The sequence below is a fragment of the Electrona antarctica genome, assembly GCF_951216825.1.
Source record: "Electrona antarctica genome assembly, chromosome: 17".
In the NCBI taxonomy this organism is placed as follows: domain Eukaryota; kingdom Metazoa; phylum Chordata; class Actinopteri; order Myctophiformes; family Myctophidae; genus Electrona; species Electrona antarctica.
In genome coordinates, this window is record NC_136798.1 from 32548620 (window position 1) to 32569981 (window position 21362).

The window sequence follows — 21362 nt, forward strand, 5'->3', positions numbered from 1 at the left end:
GTAAAGCTTGAAATGGGTCATTCTCGTTGTGAAAGAAAACTGCTTAAATCTGCTCTAATCCGAGACCGCCTTGGAAACATGAACGAGCAAAGTCAATATTAATGCTCTCTCTCCCTTCCCTCGACCGCCCATGTCCAGGTGGTGCTGTCTGGCCTAAAGCTGGAGGGAAGGTTTATCTGGGTAGGGGAGGTGGTGCCGACAGCTGGACAGGGGTATCAAGGCCAGGCAGCAGATCTGGAGGCAATCTGTCACACAGCCTGTATTGTGAGGCTATGGAAACCACCAGTGGAGGAAAGTACATTTACTTAAGGTACTGTACTTAAATATAATTTTGAGTAATTCCAATTTTCAGTCATACTTTTACTCCATTATTATTATTTTGAAAACTTTAGTTATTAGTTACTTGTACAGCAAGGTAAATCCTGCTCTGGTGACAGCAGACTGCTGGGCGAGCAGCAGTGGGTCAGATCAATATATGGATGAATTCTGTACTGGCCATATATGGAGCATGTCTTGAGTGTACAGGGTTTGATGAGGTCAGATCAACATATGGAATGTCAGAACAGGTCAGCTCCATAATATGGAGCTGACCTCAAACCTCAAACCCTTGGATCTCCATATATTATATGGAGATCCAAGGGTTTGAGGTTTGAGATCAGATGTAGAGTTGCTGGACAATATTGATGGCACCAGGGATCTCCATATATGGGCTTAATATGGATGGCATCAGGGATCTCCATATATAGGCTTAATATGGATGACATCAGGGATCTCCATACATAAGGGATCTCCATCCCTGATGATGTCACATGATGTCACGAAGCATGACCGTATATGGTCATGCCTGGGGTGACCAAACAACACACAGACGGGAAATGCACGATTCCATAGTAAATGACAACAATACATACATTAACCACTTCAGCCCTTTCGTGTATTTTCAAAGGATTTGTATACATTTGAAAACCTTTGGTACGTTCACTCAAGTGCATTTTGAATTCCGGACATTTACATGTTACGGAGTAGTGCTTTATTGCTGAATTGATACGTTTACTAAAGTAAAACAATCAAGTACTTTTTCCAACACTGGAGACCACATGCACACATGCATGCACACGCGCGCACACACACACACACACACACACACACTACAGCCTATGAAAAACAGCTGAGGAGAAGCACCCACCAGTTGACTCTCTCATACATACATACATCCCCGCACCGATTCGGAGAAAGGCCTGCGAGTGTCTGATTCTATCAAATCCACCCGGCCAACAAATAGTTCACAAAAATGTGCTTTTCGTCAACGGCATACAAAAGTGATTATGAGGTAATTTATGAGGTCAGTTCAGGTCAGACACTTAAACTTAACAACTTAAACCCCATATACTTCATTGACCTAGGTCGCCCAGGGGTCTTGTACCTGGGGCCCCTCCAGTTTTTTTCTTCTACTCCAAATCTCTTCGCTGACTCTACTCGGTCTTTCAACGCAATATTATCATTCACGCGATCGCGGTGAATGATAATATTCAAAGGTTAGTGAAAACGTTCTGAATCGCTGGCAAGGGCAGCTTAGACCAGGGGTTGTCAACCTGGGGGGAGGGGGGGTCACCCCATTTTCTTTTTGGCAACTGAATGGCTGGAAATGGAAATTAATAAGAGTTTACATATAGTTTACATATAGTAGGCCTACACGGATAAACTTTGCTTAATGATTATATCTGATTTTAGTATTTATTTATCTATGTATTTTCTCTATTATTAAGGTTATTGTATAGGTCAATTTGTATTGGGGGGGGGGGGGGGGGGGGGGGGTCGCAGGACATGGCCAAGGATTCCCGGGTGTCCCCAGCCAAAAACGTTGAGAACCCCTGGCTTAGACGATGTTCTAACTCTGGCAGTCAATGAATTCCAGTTTGACTGTGTGGAGGAGGGTGGGTGCGAGGCCTACCTCTGTCCTGGGCCATGGGGGACTGTCCCAGGGAGGCATGGGACACATCGGACACACTGCCCGGGGTCTGCGGAGCCATCTGGGGCCCTGCATGGGAGAGGAAGCTTAGTGTTAACATCATACACACAGTGAGAGAGAGAGACAGACAGAGGTTCTCTGTTGATCGTCCCTTTATCTCATCATTATAGACTCAGACGCAAGAGCATTAACGTGTGTGTGTGTGCGCGTGTGTGTGTGTGTGTGTGTGTGTGTGTGTGTGTGTGTGTGTGTGTGTGTGTGTGAGACCAAACGGTCATTAAAACTAGTGTGTATCTAAGCTCTGTCTGCTGTAGTTTTGTCAGCTTTTCTGCTTTAGATACAATTACCCTCCTGTAGTCACATATATACACAAACAGCTGCCTCTGTGTGCCTTTGACATTGTCTGGGGAGGGACAGGGGGCATGGCAAGGTTTTTCCTTTATTATGGTTTCCTAGTTGGTTGTCCAAAGAAACAGTGTGTCTCTCCTGAGGGAGATAATGAGATTGGTTTAACCCATTCAGGCCTGAAAAAAATGTTTTCTAAATCATGACAATTTTCGGAAAGACTTTAGGCACATTTGAACGATTTTTCAAAAATAGCAGACCTACAAGCTATGAGCTTGTAGATCTGCTATTTTTCAATAGCTAAATTATAACAATGTTTAAAACACCAAAAGGGGTTCCCGCCCAAAATGGGTTAAGGTGTCTCACACACATATATGGGCACTGCGCACACATACAGAAATGTATCGTCACCGTCGAGTTCGTATCTCCACATGTATTTGTGTAATTTAATGCCCAACAATGTCGCGAAAAAGGTAGCGAAAATAGCCGATCAATAAGCTCACAGCGGGTTGTGTGATGTCTCAATGCTTTGTGAGCTTGAAGATCTGGCTCTATTTGTTTTACGCCATTGCCATAGATCTACGGCAAATGAAATTAATACGGCTCCCTGCCATTGCCATATATGTACGGCAATTGGTCTTTTATAGTGGTTATGAATATGATCGATCGAGTTGTGATGCTGCTTACATTAGCAGTGGGTTGCTAGGTGAATCTGTGTGGATCGGTTACTTTCGATCGCCTTTATCTCCTATTTGTAACACACTCTCCTAAGTAACATCCGGTCACAGGTTTTGGCTCCTTCAAAATAAGGGTAAAACGGGGACCAGAAACCGTTTCCTGGGGCGCCCGCTGGCCAAGTGGTCCAGGCGCATGCCACATAAAGGCTTTGGCCTGACAGCGTGTCGCGTGTTCGAGTCCCGTTCATGACGAACTTTGCTGCATGTCTCTCCCCTTCTCTCACTCCCTATTTCCTGTCTATCTTCACTTGATACTATTGATACTATCAATAAATACTATCAATAATGGCAGAAAAGCCAAAAATAATCTAAAAAAATAAATTAAAAAAAATGTTTCCTCGCATTCACAATGCTTGATTACTTGTGGGGACATTTGGCCCTAAAAAGTGAAGTGATATTAACACACACACACACACACCCCCAGTGGGACAGCAGTGAAGCCATTAGTGTGACACCGCCAGCATATACCCCGTGGAGACGACCTCCGAGTTCCACAGCATCAGCGTTTGATGCACAGCATCCATACATCCTCTCACTGTGAGCCTCCTGCCTGGCTCTCATTAGAAGGCTACAAACACACACCCGGGGGATGATGGGAGATGTGCGCCGCCTGACTGACAGGCTGGCTCCAACGGAAACAAAGGCAGCATCGAGGCCAATGTATAGGGTGTGTGTGTGTGTGTGTGTGTGTGTGTGTGTGTGTGTGTGTGTGTGTGTGTGTGTGTGTGTGTGTGTGTGTGTGTGTGTGTGTGTGTGTGTGTGTCAGCGTGAGAAATGTAGAGAGGCAAACGGCAAGAATAGCTGTGCCAGGACTCCAGGAGGTAAAATAATATTACCTCCCAACATTTCTTGGCAGAAATCGATTTTGCTGGCATCTCTCAGATGCCAAAAAACTAAAAAGAGGTTCAAGCAAATGAATCATTGAATATATACATGCACACTAACGATAAATGTATGATAATAAATGTCCCTCAAACTCAGAGGACACAAATCTCTTGTCACAAGTGTCAACAAAGAGGTATTTCACTTTAAAATACTTTTGTGAGCATTTTGTGCGTGCGTGCGTGCGTCTCATACCAGTCCCAGTAGCGGGCGATATGGGTCCGGAGCGCGACTGCCCCGAGGCGACGGGAGACCCCACGGAGGAGAGTGGCGAGGGGGAGGGGCCTGGCGCAGCCGGGAGGCGGGGCGAGACGTGGGGGGAGAAAGGCGAGGGGGCGGGGTTACTCTGCTCCCCCTGGCTCCCCCCGGAGGAGGACGAGGATGAGGAGGCGGCAGCGGCGGCGGCGGCGGCAGAGCTGGCCGCCGCCTCCGTGCCGGTGGGGAGGTCGTCGATGGAGCCCGACAGGTCCTGCAGAGGATTAGACATACACACATTCATATAGACGTTTTAGAGCAGTCGTTCTCAAACTTGTTAATGTCAAGGACCCCCAAATTGACACTTATTAGCCCGCGGACCCCCATTTAAAAGGATATGCTAGGGACCCCCATAAGAGATTTTTTTCCCCAGGCTCCAGCAGTGATTCTCAACCATTTTAATTTCATGGACACAAATTTTGACCTGCATTAGTCTACGCCCATTTAATAGCATTTCTATCTCTGGGACCCCAATTTATATTGTAAAATCAATGTTAATTTAACTCTGAGAGTGAACAAATGGAACCAAATGGACCCGTTATGGTCCATTTGGTTCCATTTGTAGTCAAGTGCGGTGCTTTTCAAGCCTTTCCATTATTCATTTGCCACTTGAGCCACTTGATGAGATTTTAGCCTCTCGTCTCACACCCCAAAACTTTTAATATTTTGTTGTCGTCGTTGGATGAGATTTTGTCCAGAATTCCATACTTTATTGATGTTAGTACCATAGGAGAGATAACGTTGACCAAAACAACATTTATTCTACATGCTCCAATTGTGTAGATTTCTTGTAAATTAAGTAATGCAGATGTTTAACAATAATTTAACTGAGAGCGTAAAATGAAACCAAATGGACCTGTAAGGTTACAGACCTGTAAGGGTCCATTTTGAGAATCACTGCACTGCCCTAGATTAGGTATCGGATCGGTACTTAGTATGGACCGATACGCAAGACATGGGGGTATCAGAATTGGTATCGGGAAGGAAGAAATAGTATTCGTACATCTCGATTATGAAAGCATTCAGCAGCAACTTGATGTTCTTCTAATTCAGTGGTTCTCATTTTCATGCCAAAACGGATGCGTTTAGCCGCTAACCCCATTTGAAATTATATTCTTTGGGCCGATCTACAAGCTCACAATCTGTGTGCTTGTAGAGATCGGCAATCAGGTGTAAAATAGGGTGACGGTTGTTAAACTGATTTTGATGCGATATGAACCTACTTTGCTAGGGGCCCCCAGGGACTCCCTCAAAGTGGGGTCCCTGGACCTACTTTGCTAGGGGCCCCCAGGGACTCCCTCAAAGTGGGGTCCCTGGACCTACTTTGCTAGGGGCCCCCAGGGAGTCCCTTCAAAGTGGGGTCCCTGGACCTACTTTGCTAGGGGCCCCCAGGGAGTCCCTTCAAAGTGGGGTCCCTGGACCTACTTTGCTAGGGGCCACCAGGGACTCCCTCAAAGTGGGGTCCCTGGACCTACTTTGCTAGGGGCCCCCAGGGACTCCCTCAAAGTGGGGTCCCTGGACCCCACTTTGAGAACTACTGTTCTAATTCATTACTGGGACTCTACTCATTTACAATAGCAGGTTAACGTGACATTAATCGATTGCTTGCCGTTAAACATGATTCATCTAGCATTAAATTGGATATCATGTTATAATGACTTGGCCCTGCTTGTTTGCATGACTACAGGAGGCTAGAAACCCCACATCACAGGTTTAGGGGTGTAAAAAAAAAAGAGGGTGAAATTCTTTGTCATACAAGCTCCATCATTTTCAGTTTGAACAACGGGGAAAATATATTTATTAAGAAAGAAAAACAAGTCAAATGTGTCAATGAGCAGTTTAAAATATATGCATAACATTAAAGGTAAAAAGCCCAAATGTTCCAATACAAGAGGGCCTAAACCTGAATGTTATTACAAAGTGAATGGCTTATCCAACACATTCTGTGGACTTCTTTGGAGGAAAAAAAATGATATATTTTTTTTTTAATTAAAAAAAAAAATACGTGGTGCCAAAGTTTGTGTTTGCCATTGAGAATGCATTTGGCGTTTAAATTAAATAACTCTATAAACAATAAAACATTTCAAAGTAAAAAGTTCCAGCATGTGTCTCCACAGTCAGCTGAATTATAAAAAATGTGAATGGATTTTCTAGGTGAAAGTGATTTTTGGGCAGTTTTGCGTGGGCTCTCAAAGTGTTAAGCAAACCAGCTAGAAGCTAATTCTGAACAATAACAGACAGAGAATACAGCGAGGTTTTAACCACTGTCCTGCCGTCGCCATTTCTGGCATGGCAGTTCCAAGGGGCCAGTGAGGCACTCCAACGTTGAAGCACTGGTGGTAAGAGGAGGGACTACAGGCGGACCCGTGGATTCATGACCGGGACTTTAACATTGAGCGCTCGGTTGCACTTCCGCATTTGACCACCAGAATTTGGTGGTCAAATGCGGAAGTAGACGTTTTGAGACGGTCCTTCCGGGTGCTTCAAAACGCCACTGAGCAACTTCCACTGACATGAATAGCGGGGGGGGGGGGGGGGGGGGGGGGGGGGCGGAGCTTCGCGCCAGATCAGTCTCTATCCTTTTAATACTCTATGGGCAGTTCCCCTCCCAAAAAAAATAAAATAAAAAATAAAATCACAAATACCAAGGCAAGCAGATCTACAAGCTCACAGGCCTGCCATTTATGCCGCAAAATACCACTCTGACCACTGATGGATAAATTGATGGCTAAATTGCTTAAAGCGAAGTGGCAAGATGACCTGCAAGAAGGCTCAGGGTCCATTTTGTTGCCCGGAGATCAAATTCAGGCACCACAAATCCCAGCGGCTTGGCACACCCTATACCGTCCCATGGCCCTTACCGTGATGGTTTCATTTGGTGGTTTAGAGTTAGCCAGGGAGTAAGTGCTGCCTCGGGGAATAGGGCAATACTAATTAAATACCTTCATTAAGATGCACAATACTGTTGAATACCGTCAATGGACATTAGCACACCTAAACCTAACACCCATTATTAATTTGATTCGCTGCAGCTGCGCCGCTTATATCATCACAGTGGACTACAGGTCAGCACCTGCCACGTACAGTACTTATTATCCGTCTGTAGCTTCGAACCTGTGCAGGAAAACAAACCTGATATGCATTAACAGCGTTTCCAAAATATAGTGAGGAGGGAGAGACACATTAGTGTCAGTTCTATAGCGGAGTTGGATGTGAAGTCTCCCCCACACTCATCTTGCTAGCTCTGCATTTCCCAACAGCCCCTGGGTGAGACAGACACACACACAGCGACAGAAACAAGCAACCGTGGGCAGCAATGGCTCAGGGGTAGAGCAGCTTCCCCGTTCGATCCCGGGCTCAAAGTGTCAAAGTGTCCTTGAGCAAGACGCTGAACGCTGATCGGCTACTGCGACGCGTTGCAGTTTTCAAAAGAATCCATCAATCATTAAATCTATCGAAAAAAAAATCCTTGAACTGTCCAATATTAACACAAATCTGGTACAGGGGTCCAATAAAACAACATTTGGAAGAGAAAAAAAAGCAACCACAAAGTCGCTTATAATAAGCAGACATGGCAACACTGGCTCAGACATTGTGTGTGTAGTTCAACATATCTGCACTGCTGCTGTATGACTATCACTATGACACTGCTTTACAAACAACCAGTGTGTTTGTGTAATTATATGCATATTTTCACTGTCAGGCAATAATAATCAACATAATTCTTTAAAAAAAATCTCCCCCCCCCCTCCCCCAATAAATTAATTGCCTGTTTTGTACTTTATTGTATGACAGTGTAACGCGAAAGCAACAAAGTTGGACGTAATGCGTAGTGACGTTGTAGATTGGCTACTTTCATTATAATTAATGGACATTCTTTTGAAATCGTTTTCAAATGTTTGCCTACAATGACATATATAATGTCCAAATTACAGGGATGCCCAGTTGAAAGTGGTCTATGGGTTTTATACATATTTAACCAATGAAAACTATCGCGAGAAGTAAGAGTGACTAAATAACTACGATGTCTCACTTCACTTCTTGAGAATAAACCGTTTTGGACATACATGGTTTCTGCATGAAAGCGACAACATGTATGCATTAAGAGAGAGTGTGTGTGTGTGGGGGGGGGAGCTTATTAATTACTCTTACTGTGTAAATTGGCTGCAAGGAGGCACGAGATTTATCCTTCATGCTTCCCCTCACACGGTGTGCGTGGGTGTGTGCGTGTACTACTGTAGGAATCGGTGTGTGTGTGTAAAAGTCCTTAAATGACCAATCAGGTCATAAACTTCTTTCCATTAATTCAACATCGGCTCTCGGCTCTTAACGACGGTGACGGTAATTATGACCATTAATCACACGCACCGCATGGACAAACTTCACAGGTCTGTGTGTGTGTGTGTGTGTGTGTGTGTGTGTGTGTGTGTGTGTGTGTGTGTGTGTGTGTGTGTGTGTGTGTGTGTGTGTGTGTGTGTGTGTAGTGCCTTTGAAGGGGTGCAAGAGACTTGGTGGAGTAGTAGAGTGTTACTTAGTTGTGCTTTGGCGTCACGTGCCGAAATAAAGCGATTTACACTCTCGCGACGCACTGAGCTTGTAGAATTAGTAGCAATTTTCAGTGCTTCGACACCCGTGCAACTCGGTACAACTCAGGCTTTCTATGTCAAACTGGATGAGTTCAGCTTGAACGGAGAAGACAAAGGAACTTCACAAGCGTTATCCGAGCACGATAACATAGGAATCGTTAAGGAACCAGATTCTTTCGAATCTAGAGAGCTTCCCGACCATTGCATTGCGGTTGACTTTGACTCAATCAAATTGGAGTGTTCTGTTCACACAGGCACACAAAATAAAATGCAGTTTTGCGGCCAAGAACCCAACGTCACACTTGGCTTGTTGTGCTGCACGCAGGCTGGCCAGCCTAACTAGATGAAATCTTGACACATCATGGCTTGCATTAGTGAGCAGTGCTTTTCGGTGCTTTTGTGCCTAAGGCACACCAAAGGGTAAAGTCAAAATATCAAGGCACACGCCTGCATTCATTATAGCCATGCAAAGTGGCTTTTAGGCTCAGTCATATCTTCACAAGTTCTCAAAAATTGCAAGAATACCGCTCACACTGCACTGCGATTATAGAATAGAATACCGCTCACACTGTACTGCGATTATAGAATAGAATACCGCTCACACTGCACTGCGATTATAGAATAGAATACCGCTCACACTGCACTGCGATTATAGAATAGCCAACCTATTTTCGCTAGTTTATTATATTAAATAATTATTTTTCATATTTTCACAAATAAAAGGCATGCTCAAAATAGGAATGCCAGCTGGAAAGTAGTTAAATGGTAAATTTATATAGCGCCTTTATCCAAGGCGCTTTACATAGATGTGTATTACAAACCATGCAAGGCACCAACCAGCACACCAGGAGCAATTATGGGTTCAGTGTCTTCAAGGACACTTCAACACCAACTCTGGGGGAGCCCGGGTTCGAACTGGCAACCTTGCAGTTATCATCCAGCCAACTCTACCCCTGAGCCACCGCCTCCAGTTAAATGTTTTATGGGGTATAGAATTTTCTCCCAATACTTAGGATAAAATAGAATTCCCATTACTCTGGAAATGAGCGTGCAGTATAGTATAAATTAATTAAAAGATCATTCATTAGTAAGTATGTATGTCGGATCGGCTTATTGCCAGCATCAGCCAGAGCGCTGAGTCTATCCTCGTTTCACAACGCCCTAGACTAGACCACTAGGAGACGGAATGCCTAGCTGGAGCACAACACCTACCATCAGCTCCCAGTACTTAACCGCACCACTCGTCGTGACCGGAAGTTGTTGTTGATGTGTGTGTAGCATCTAACAATAGCCACACCACTCTAGAGTCAATCGACAACAACGGGAGACAAGAATAAATCTATCGCGACTAGCGACTGGACCGCGGAGCTCCGTCTAACACAGGATCTTTTTTCATAATTAGACAGGATGATTTAGATTGCGAGTTATGAACGTTTTAAGATTTTCGGGGGGTTTTTTCAAAGCGAGCAGGCCAGCATGAAAGGCACGCTCAACTCAGACGAGTTGGTAAAAGTTCGAAACAAACAGTTTTCAAAAGAATTACATAAACATTTTAAATCAATTTATTAAAAGGGAAAAATATGTTTAAGTAGTGAAAATAGCCACTCTAAAAGCACGGCGCAAAGCGACGTGTTGTGGTCGCTTGGTTTGGGTCCTATGGTCCTATAGAGCTAAAAGGTAATTGGGACGCACTGCTCTACAGAGTCTGCTCAACCATCGGTGATAGGCTAGCCGAGTGTGGTTCCCTGTTGGCACAACGCAGTCAACACAGTGGTCTGACCAGACCAGACCCGGCTGGCCTGGCGCACGTTCTACATACGTCTGGAAACAACTCTACGCCGAGGGGCTTCGGACAAATTACTCACAAATGTCTGAGATGTGTTGAAAATGGTGAATGGCTTTCTGTTGAATGTGTGAATGACTTCACATGTCTGGTGCGCAGTCAAAAGCTCAGTGTTAATGTAACACAGAGTGTGTGCAAATGGAACCGGGCGGACGCGCAATGCTCCGAAGTCTCGCCGCCCAGCTGTAATAAACATCACCCCATAATCCAGTTGAACAGCTAAAGGGGGAGCGGTGTGGTACTGGTGTGGAAGGGAATGGCTACTGGTTCGTGTCCTGTGAGGTGCTCTTTTCCTTGATCTGTGCCATTATAAATAAAGTCATCGTTTTTAACTGAACTCACAGAACTCAGTAATGTGCTATTGATCTATATTGGACAGGGAGGTTAAGGAGTTTGCTTGCTTTCCAACGGCCTGTAGGGGTGACACAATTCTCCAAATCCACAACTCGATTTACATGTTTTAAATCATACAGCCTCCTTTTTGCCGGAAGGGAAACTTGAGCTGTTGTTGTAAAACGGTGTTACTCAACCGTCTTCATTTCAAGGAACCCCAGAGTTTTTTAAAGATATTTTTGGGCATTTTTCTGCCTATATTTGATAGTTTACACACTTTACAGTAAGCTGCCAGGAAATGAGGGAGAGGGATGGGGAGTGACACGCTGCAATGGTCGTCTGATCGGGAGTCGAACCCAGGAGATGCTGTCAGGCTAGGTGCCCGGATGGCCGAACCGCTAAGCCGGCCCGGGCCAAGGAGCCCCAGTTTGACACACATTAGGCCTCAGAACCCAATCTGAACCAATAGTTTACCTCTGGGACCCCAGTCTACTCCCTGGGGTTTATTTGACTGAGTGTTCAAATGGTGTAGAAATGGAACCAAAATGTGGTTCCATTTGTACACTTTTAACTGCCAGTGTAGCCGTCACACAAAACAGCAGGTACAATTCAGGCTCGTGATAGTAATTTGACTTTCCACTTAAAAAGAAAGGTCATGGGGGGCACAGTCGGTAGTGCTGTCGCCTCACAGCTAGAAGGTCCTGGGTTCGATTCCCACTGGGGACGCCCCCGTGTCATCAGTGCCCATACCCGAGGTGGGGTTGGCGAAAGGGCCTTTCTGTGTGGAGTTTGCATGTTCTCCCCATGTCCCCTCGGGTAGGTACCCTCACAAAAAACATGCAGTAATCCTGGTCTCTAAACTGCCTCCCCCTGGCCAGCCGGGGCGTGTGATGGAGGGGAAAGGAACTGGTTGGAATAACGTGTTCCTTCCATGCGCTACGTCCAAAAAGGGAAACTCCCCCCTGTCAGGTGTAAAGGAGCAACTTGGACACTCATGCATAGGAAGCATGAGTTCAAGTCCGTTGCTCTCCCCAGGTTGGCGGAGGGTGTGTAGAGCTCAGTAGATAATTGACACAGGGATGACAAATGGGTTACAAAATCATGGGATAAAACATTTAAAAAGAAGGAAAAAAAGGTCATGATTCGATTCTCTCTCATTTTGATCAATCGATTTCTTCGGTTTCAACCGTTTCAACAATCACCAGGAATCGCTTATTGTGGTTAGTTAATATAAGGACCAATAAAGCATGACAATACCACATGTGATTGATCTGACCTGGGCTCAGATCCTCACCAGAGCCCTCTGTCCCAAAACACGCACACACAGTCACACATACACTTGAGTTGATGAGCTCCTCATGCTGAGCTCTGCTTCTTGGAGAGGAGAGGAGAGGAGAGGAGAGGAGAGGAGAGGAGAGGAGAGGAGAGGAGAGGAGTGGAGAGGAGAGGAGAGCAGGCAGGACAGATAACACGGGAGAGGCGAGCTCTCCAATCTACCCCTGGGCCCAAGACCAGCCAATAGCAGCACGGCAACCCATCCCCCACTCCGCCCCTTGCCAACAGCTCGGCCAATGAGCAAGCAGCTCTGCCTGCATCGACTGCACACGCCCCCCCGGTCGCCCCTTCCCTCCCTCCCTCCCTCTCTCTCTCTCATCGTTCTTGTGCGCATTCTAATTATGGAGTGGAGATGCAGAGGAGAGAGGGGAGAGCGCCGAGAAAGGCTGGAACAGAGGGAAAGAAAAGAGAGGGATAACGGCAGAGAGGAGAAAAGAGGTGGAGGAGAAATGTGAGTGGGGGGTAGAAGGTACAGGGGGGAGGGGGGATGAAGAGAGTGGAAGACCGCAAGAAAAGGAAAGACAGTCACACAGAAGAGAGAGAGCGTGTGTGTGTGTGTGTGTGTGTGTGTGTGTGTGCAGTGCAGCTGGTCTCTTGCAGGCCACAAACCCCGCTCTGCTCTCCCCCATCACACGCTCCTCTCCTCTCCTCACATCTCTCTCATGGAGGCAAAGAGAGAGAGAGAGACATGCGGGAGGTTAAGAAGGCGGGACGAGAGAGACGGGTGGAGAGACGAGCAGAGCCCAGAGAAATGTCAGCGGCGAGACAAGGACAAGGGACAGAAAGTTGAGAGAGAGTTGGTCGGGTAAGAGAGAGGGAGGGAAAGGTTTCAGAGATGCAGCACGGAAACCACCAGGGACGCGTGCACACGCACACACACAGTCTCACACACACACACACACACCAATTGTGCAGCATTCTCTCTCTCTTATTCATCACTTATTTTTTTTCTCTTTCACCTCTCCGTTTCTCCCCTTCTAACAATTCTCTTCCTCTTGCCTTCCTCACTTCCTTTTTCATGTCCTCTCTCTATACATGTTCTCTCCCTCCCTCTCTCCCCCCCCCCTCTCTCTCTCTCTCCCTCCAACTAAGTCCCTCCTCTTCCCCGCTACCCTCATCTCTCCCCCTCCATCTTTCCAAACTCCTCCATCCCTCCCTCCCTTCACACCCTTTTTTGTATCTCCCCGGTCTCCCCCACTTGGGTCCATCCCTCGCTGCAGACCGTCCTCTCCTCAGTAAAACAGCATTGAGTCGTCTAAAGCCAGATTTGTACTCCATCGCACGACGGTGTCGCGCTCATAAAAATATACGAAAAAAGGCGATCTGCATTGTGAGCTTGCAGATCGTCTAAATTCAGCGCCGGACACGGTCACACGACAAAGAATATATTGGATGTTTCTGTGCATATTATGGACTTGGAATGTTTTAGACAAATTAAACAATACAAAAGTCATAGAGCTGAGCATGTGTGTACTGTGTATAACACAGTACAACACTCAAGGAAGAATTGTCTGCAGTACTGCAGCACATGCAGAAATAATCTAGCATGTGTAGCTATAGCACTGCAGCTTCCAGGTCAGTTCTTTGCCTGTATGTATATTATTAACAAATCAGTAACAACATAGTTCTTATGCCTGCCGGTAGAGTTCTTATGCCTGCCGGTAGAGTTCTTATGCCTGCCGGTAGAGTTCTTATGCCTGCCGGAAGAGTTGTCAAACTACAGCAATTCACACCTAGTACCAGTTCAACCACAGTCTTCTACTGTTGACCACTGGGAGCTGACCAGTACAATCACTCTTCTAATGTTGGTCACTGGGAGATGACCAGTACAATCAGTCTTCTACTATTGGTCACTGGGACATGACCAGTACAATCAGTCTTCTACTATTGGTCACTGGGACATGACCAGTACAATCAGTCTTCTACTGTTGACCACTGGGAGCTGACCAGTACAATCAGTCTTCTACTATTGGTCACTGGGACATGACCAGTACAATCAGTCTTCTACTATTGGTCACTGGGACATGACCAGTACAATCAGTCTTCTACTATTGGTCACTGGGAGATGACCAGTACAATCAGTCTTCTACTATTGGTCACTGGGACATGACCAGTACAATCAGTCTTCTACTATTGGTCACTGGGAGATGACCAGTACAATCAGTCTTCTACTATTGGTCACTGGGAGATGACCAGTACAATCAGTCTTCTACTATTGGTCACTGGGACATGACCAGTACAATCAGTCTTCTACTATTGGTCACTGGGACATGACCAGTACAATCAGTCTTCTACTGTTGACCACTGGGAGATGACCAGTACAATCAGTCTTCTACTATTGGTCACTGGGAGATGACCAGTACAATCAGTCTTGTACTATTGGTCACTGGGAGATGACCAGTACAATCAGTCTTCTACTATTGGTCACTGGGACATGACCAGTACAATCAGTCTTCTACTATTGGTCACTGGGACATGACCAGTACAATCAGTCTTCTACTATTGGTCACTGGGAGATGACCAGTACAATCAGTCTTCTACTATTGGTCACTGGGACATGACCAGTACAATCAGTCTTGTACTATTGGTCACTGGGAGATGACCAGTACAATCAGTCTTCTACTATTGGTCACTGGGACATGACCAGTACAATCAGTCTTCTACTATTGGTCACTGGGACATGACCAGTACAATCAGTCTTCTACTGTTGACCACTGGGAGATGACCAGTACAATCAGTCTTCTACTATTGGTCACTGGGAGATGACCAGTACAATCAGTCTTGTACTATTGGTCACTGGGAGATGACCAGTACAATCAGTCTTGTACTATTGGTCACTGGGACATGACCAGTACAATCAGTCTTCTACTGTTGACCACTGGGAGATGACCAGTACAATCAGTCTTCTACTATTGGTCACTGGGAGATGACCAGTACAATCAGTCTTGTACTATTGGTCACTGGGAGATGACCAGTACAATCAGTCTTCTACTATTGGTCACTGGGACATGACCAGTACAATCAGTCTTCTACTGTTGACCACTGGGAGATGACCAGTACAATCAGTCTTCTACTATTGTTCACTGGGAGATGACCAGTACAATCAGTCTTGTACTATTGGTCACTGGGAGATGACCAGTACAATCAGTCTTGTACTATTGGTCACTGGGAGATGACCAGTACAATCAGTCTTGTACTGTTCAAAACGCAACACAAAGGGTCTCTTAGAGTGAATTACACCAACAGCAGACTTAAATTATAGTTCACATGGATTATGTTTAATAATGTCAGACATTGCCAAGTACTTCTCACATCTACTACAAATTAGAGCCATTTGCCGTTAATTAAAACGTTGTACTTTATGATAAGTATTTAAGCTTTACGTTTCATTTAATGTCCTCAAATCACCGTTAAAGACACGTCTATGGGATCATATTTCACACGTATACGGTCAGTCGTAACTCAGTTTATAGGCATGTCTGTTCTATAGACCCTAAAGGAGCAAGGTGGCGCGGTGAGCAGAGAAAATGCCCTCCCGCGGGAGATGGGTTTAAAGTCCTTCTTCACATGGTGCGGTTTAAAAAGCTCAGAAACATCATTTCTGTTCAATACATGTGCATGTGTAGCAGAGTGGCTCACAACCTGCGCCTGATGACATAAAAAGTCTAATATCTATCCCGAGTCACAGGGATAGCCCTTTCTTTGGCTTAGTGGGTCTCCCACGTGGAAAGCCAACCTCTTAACCATTAAGATGTTGGCTTTCCACGCTGGAGACCCGGGTTCGAATTCCGGGTGTTACACATGTACACAAAAGAATATTGCTAAAGGAGCTTTTCAGTATACACATAAGACTAAAGGTCTTCCCAAAATGGAACCAACTTATACCTAGTACACCTAGTAATTCATTAGAAGTTATATGCAAACTTTCAGGTACGGAGGTGCAAGCAAAGCGGGCGCGAGTCTCGTTTTGCACCCATCTCACAAGTTGAATTGTATGGAACCTTTTTTTCTACATACCGCAGAGAAACACGTCTGTTCCCATCTCTGGGGATTCAAGAAAGAACCAAGGCTTGGTGCTCAGTTTGTGAAGACCTTAATTAAGGGCCCATAGACCAAGAGGCTGTGCTGAACTACAGAAGGCCTCTCTCCCTTATTCCACTCTACACCAAATTAAGTGGGGGGGGGGGGGGGGGTATATTGTACATTAAATCCACTTAAGGAGGCCAAAATGTGTAGGATATTAGAGAATATATTGTGTAGAATATATACTGGATACACTTACAGAACCCTCAGTTTGATTAAGACCCCGGCCCCCCCTACAGAACCCTCAGTTTGATATAGACCCCGGCCCCCCTACAGAACCCTCAGTTTGATATAGACCCCGGCCCCCCTACAGAACCCTCAGTTTGATATAGACCCCGGCCCCCTTACAGAACCCTCAGTTTGATATAGACCCCGGCCCCCCTACAGAACCCTCAGTTTGATAAAGACCCCGGCCCCCCTACAGAACCCTCAGTTTGATAAAGACCCCGGCCCCCCTACAGAACCCTCAGTTTGATAAAGACCCCGGCCCCCCTTTCATACGTTATTTCATCTCTGGGAGCGCAATCAAAAATATAAAGATCCCAACTCAGAGTGTATAAATGGAAGCAATGTATTGGACCCGCACTCTCAAGGACCCCTGGGGGTCCCCGGACCCCACTATAAGAGCAGGATCTACACACGGTACTGTCTGAAGCCAAGTGATGCTGTAGTGTAGAGACTTCTTCATCACAGACAAACATGACCCCGCTCATTTCATAGATTCAATACAAAAATCTTCTATGTATTAAAAGTCCTATTAGAGATGTGTGGAAACCTGTATGGTTTTTTTCCTCTTTTACTCCTAAGCATGCAGCTTCCACAGCCTGTTTCTATGGCAACTACATCAGCACCGCCTGGAACTTCAAAGGCAGTCTCTGGAATTACAACAGGGGGGGGGGGGGGGGAGCGAGAGAGTGGGAGTGTTTTGTTGTGTTGTACGTTTGTGTATGTTTGGTGTTTTGTGGTATGTCAAGTTAGGTGCGTTGTGCTGCTGTGTCTTACAGGCAGAATGGAGGGTCTCTCTTGCTGACAGAGCCAGTTCCTCATGGTTTGGTTTCCCAAGAGTCATAGCTGACTGACCCCTGCTCCCATAACAGAAAAGACAAGACAACACGAGACGCAACAAGACATAACATGACATGACAAGACGAGACATGGCACAACAAGAAAAGACAATACAAGACGAGACGCAACAAGACATAACAACTCGACGAGACATGACACGAAACAACAAGAAAAGACATGTCAAGACATGCCATGGAACGACAAAATGACACAAGATGAGATAAGACACAAAAAGACAAGACATGACAAGACACAATGAGACAATACACAACACAAAACAACAAGAGAGAAGAAAAGGGGAGAAGAGAAGAGAAGAGAAGAGAAAAAATGGTCCCGACAGATCACAGCTATGGCTTACATAGTTGTTGTTAGCGAAACGGCATCGTCAGCGTCACATAACGCTAGCTAAGGCTAGAGGAGCACAGTAAAGTCTGAGTGATACACACCACCGCCACACAGAACACAGTGTTCTCAAACACCAAGACATTCAGGGCAATCGTTCTGGGAAACGGGTGCGAGCACATGATTCCTGCGTTCATTGTAGATGTCGGACGAAGGTCTAGAATCGATTCGGAGAACAGGGAGGCCGATATGAACACACAGTGGTTCAATAGAGCCAATTTAGAATCAGTTCTTCATAACAGGTATGAATAAACCAATCAAAACACACCAGCTAGCCAACGCTAGTCTAGTAGCTAGCTCAAGTGAGAGAAACTGCGCACGCACACACACACACACACACACACACACACACACACACACACACACACACACACACACACACACACACACACACACACACACACACACACACACACACACACACACACACACACACACACACACACACACACACACACACACACACACACACACACACACACAGCTTGAGGCCATGACTCAGATTATCGTTTCACACGGCGTGTTGAGTGTCAGTCGTTGCTGAGAGAGTTTACTCCAGTGCCAAGTAGAGAGAACCGTGACAGCTGGGGTCACAGTTAGGTCACTGTGCCGTTCTTACAATCTTCCCACAATAACATCAATATCACCGCCATCATCATTGACAGCTGCTCAGATATGCCATAAAACAAGTTCACAGATGGATTAACCCATTATGGGCGGGAACCCTTTTTGGTGTTAGCATTATGTTATGCTTTAGCTATTGAAAAATAGCAGATCTACAAGCTCACATTTTTAGAATCTGATCTCAGGTCAAAATGGGTTAACCACTTTAACTCTAGAGTGCTCATTTTGCACATGTCAATATATATAGGCAATATTGTTTTCAGTTGTGAGCTTGCAGATCAGCTATTTCCGCTATTCGTCGTTCAGTGAAGTACAAGTGTCTAAGCCCTTTAGATAAAATACGAGATCCAATTCAACAGCTGAAAATACTATGCAGGGCTGGGCAATTAAGCCAAACATATAGTGAAACCGATATTGAGAAGCAATAAGCGACATAAAGGACGACTCCTCTACAGACTACAGAGATAGAAACTGAAAATGTTTCTCTCCATCAGTCTTGGTAAGAAAAACAGGAGAATAGAGGAGACGCCAGACTAAATAACAGTCATACAGGCTCATTTTCCTACTTGTATGACTTGCCATGGGGTCCAGGTTCCCATGCAGCAGCCTTCATAGCATAGAGCGGAGCCCATGAACATATCGCTATTACACTCATTTTTGCGGTCAAAACTATGTGATTTTTATGCGACACCGTTGTAAGACTAATGTATAAAATAGGGCTTAAGGGGTTCATTAGACTAATACATTTATTTCATTATAAAAGTAGTAAATAAAAAAATAAAAAAAACGCTTCAAAATCGCTATTTGAACGGTTACGGTGGACTTTCAGGGTTTTGGTGTTAGCATTATGTTGTGCTTTAGCTATGGAAAAATAGCAGATCTACAAGCTCATAGCGCGCCACCGAGTGGCGCGCTATGAACTTGTAGGTCTGCTATTTTTGAAAAATCGAAGAACGACTGACATAGAAACATAGCTTTTTCAGAAAACTGTCAGGATGTAGAAGACATTTGTAGAATCGTTCCCAGGTCTAAATGGGTTAAGCAAACACTGAGGACTTTACAGTGTAGATTTGTGTACCAGAGGAACTCGGAATGAAAGAGGTTGAGAATCAGTGCCTTAAACTCATGTGTGCGAGTGGATGGGGAAGAAGTAGTCAGCGAGGAGGCCTGCGCAGGCCGATAGGAAACGCATCATAGAGAAAGTATGCATACTGTGATAGGCCAACTCCACCCACACACAGCTCCAGATGGGGGAGAGAGAGAGACACACACACACACACACACACACACACACACACACACACACACACACACACACACACACACACACACACACACACACACACACACACACACACACACACACACACACACACACACACACACACACACACACACACACACACACACACACACACACACACACACACACACACACACACACACACACACACACACACACACACACCTCCAGTAAGGGTAGTTGTTCTCAAACTTGGAGACCACCAAGTGGAGGAGGACCACCACAGTGACCACATTGTATTTGAAATCTCGTCAATATAATATTGATGTTGCCCAGCCCTTGGAATGTAAAAGAAGGCACCTTGTTCTCTTGACCAAGGCATAGTGCCCCCTGAATCTTATTCCTCCCATCACACACACTCAATAAGAGTACTCTCCAAACGCGGGAGTTTCATTGCACCTCCTGTCAGAGACAAGGATGGTAGGACACAGAGATAGAAAATGAAAATGTTTCTCTCCATCAGTCTTGGTGAGAAAATGAGAACAGGAGAGTAGAGGAGAATGGGGAATAAACGGGAGCCTCTCATATATTACAGATATAATACTTTGCTAGTCCACAGAGACTTGGCCACGGTCACATTTACACTCTGCGCACACACACACACACATACACAAACACATCTACGTTTTATTTTTAGGGATGAGGGTGGGAACACCGAACATAACATAACTCAAATACAGTAAACAATATAAGTAATGGCAAATCTAAACTAATACTTTTAGGAGTGGGGATAAAAAGAGAAGACAGAAAAGTGTCCGCCATTGGCTGAACATAAATGAGTGTGCCACAGGTGACACCCGTTATATATAAGAGGCAGATAGAGAAATGCCATCATGACATTGCACAACACGCATGAGATTTCCCCATTCTCCTCAGACTAATCATTTTAGTCTCCACAGGAAATTGGTGGTGTGATTGGCCGTTGTGATTGGCTGGAAGGTGTGCCATTCTGTGCTGTGATTGGCTGAGCATCGACAACGGGTGTGCCACAGGAGACACCCGTTATATATAGGTGGCAGATATTACAAAATTTGAGGACCTAGTTGGCATCGAAATGTCTAAGTACCGTAGGTCAGGGGTTCTTAACGTTTTTGGATAGGGACCCCCGGAAATGCTTTGGCCAATTCTCGCGACGCACGCCTCCCTCCCCACCCCCAATACAAACTGACTTAAAAAATAATAGAGAAAATATACAGTATCATAAATGAATACTGAAACCAGATATAATCATTAAGGAAAGTTTATGCATGTACTATGTGTACTATGTAAACTCTTCAGTTCCATTTTCCAGCCATTCAGTTGCAAATAAAAAAACATCTCAAAATAATTTGGGGACCCCTCCCCCCAAAATAATTTGGCGACCCACGGGTTGAGAACCCTTGCGGTAGGTCGTGCACGTACCCCTGCAGGTGCGGGACAGCGCCCGATTGCCTCTCCACCCCTCAACTACTCAAATAATCTCCCGCTATTATTGAAAATGAATTATATACACTCACACCCCATCTGAAACGGCCTTTAGAATGAGTAATAATTTTACAATCGTCAGCAGTTTTTAAGCCCAAACCACACCAAAGGGTCGAGACGGGTCGACCCAAGTCGA

The 21362-nt window shown here is 45.3% G+C and overlaps 1 protein-coding gene across 3 annotated transcripts in view; it reads right to left on the reverse strand.

Moving 5' to 3' along the window:
• Nucleotides 1–21362, reverse strand: part of arid1b (AT-rich interactive domain 1B) — an 83215-nt gene that overhangs the window by 41931 nt on the left and 19922 nt on the right. For all 3 annotated transcript variants that reach the window (XM_079526760.1, XM_079526759.1, XM_079526758.1), the window contains 2 exons: nt 4129–4402; nt 1952–2038 (listed from right to left, as the gene is read on the reverse strand). In XM_079526760.1, the coding sequence (XP_079382886.1) occupies nt 1952–2038; nt 4129–4402 (361 nt within the window). The remainder of the gene's footprint in view (nt 1–1951; nt 2039–4128; nt 4403–21362) is intronic.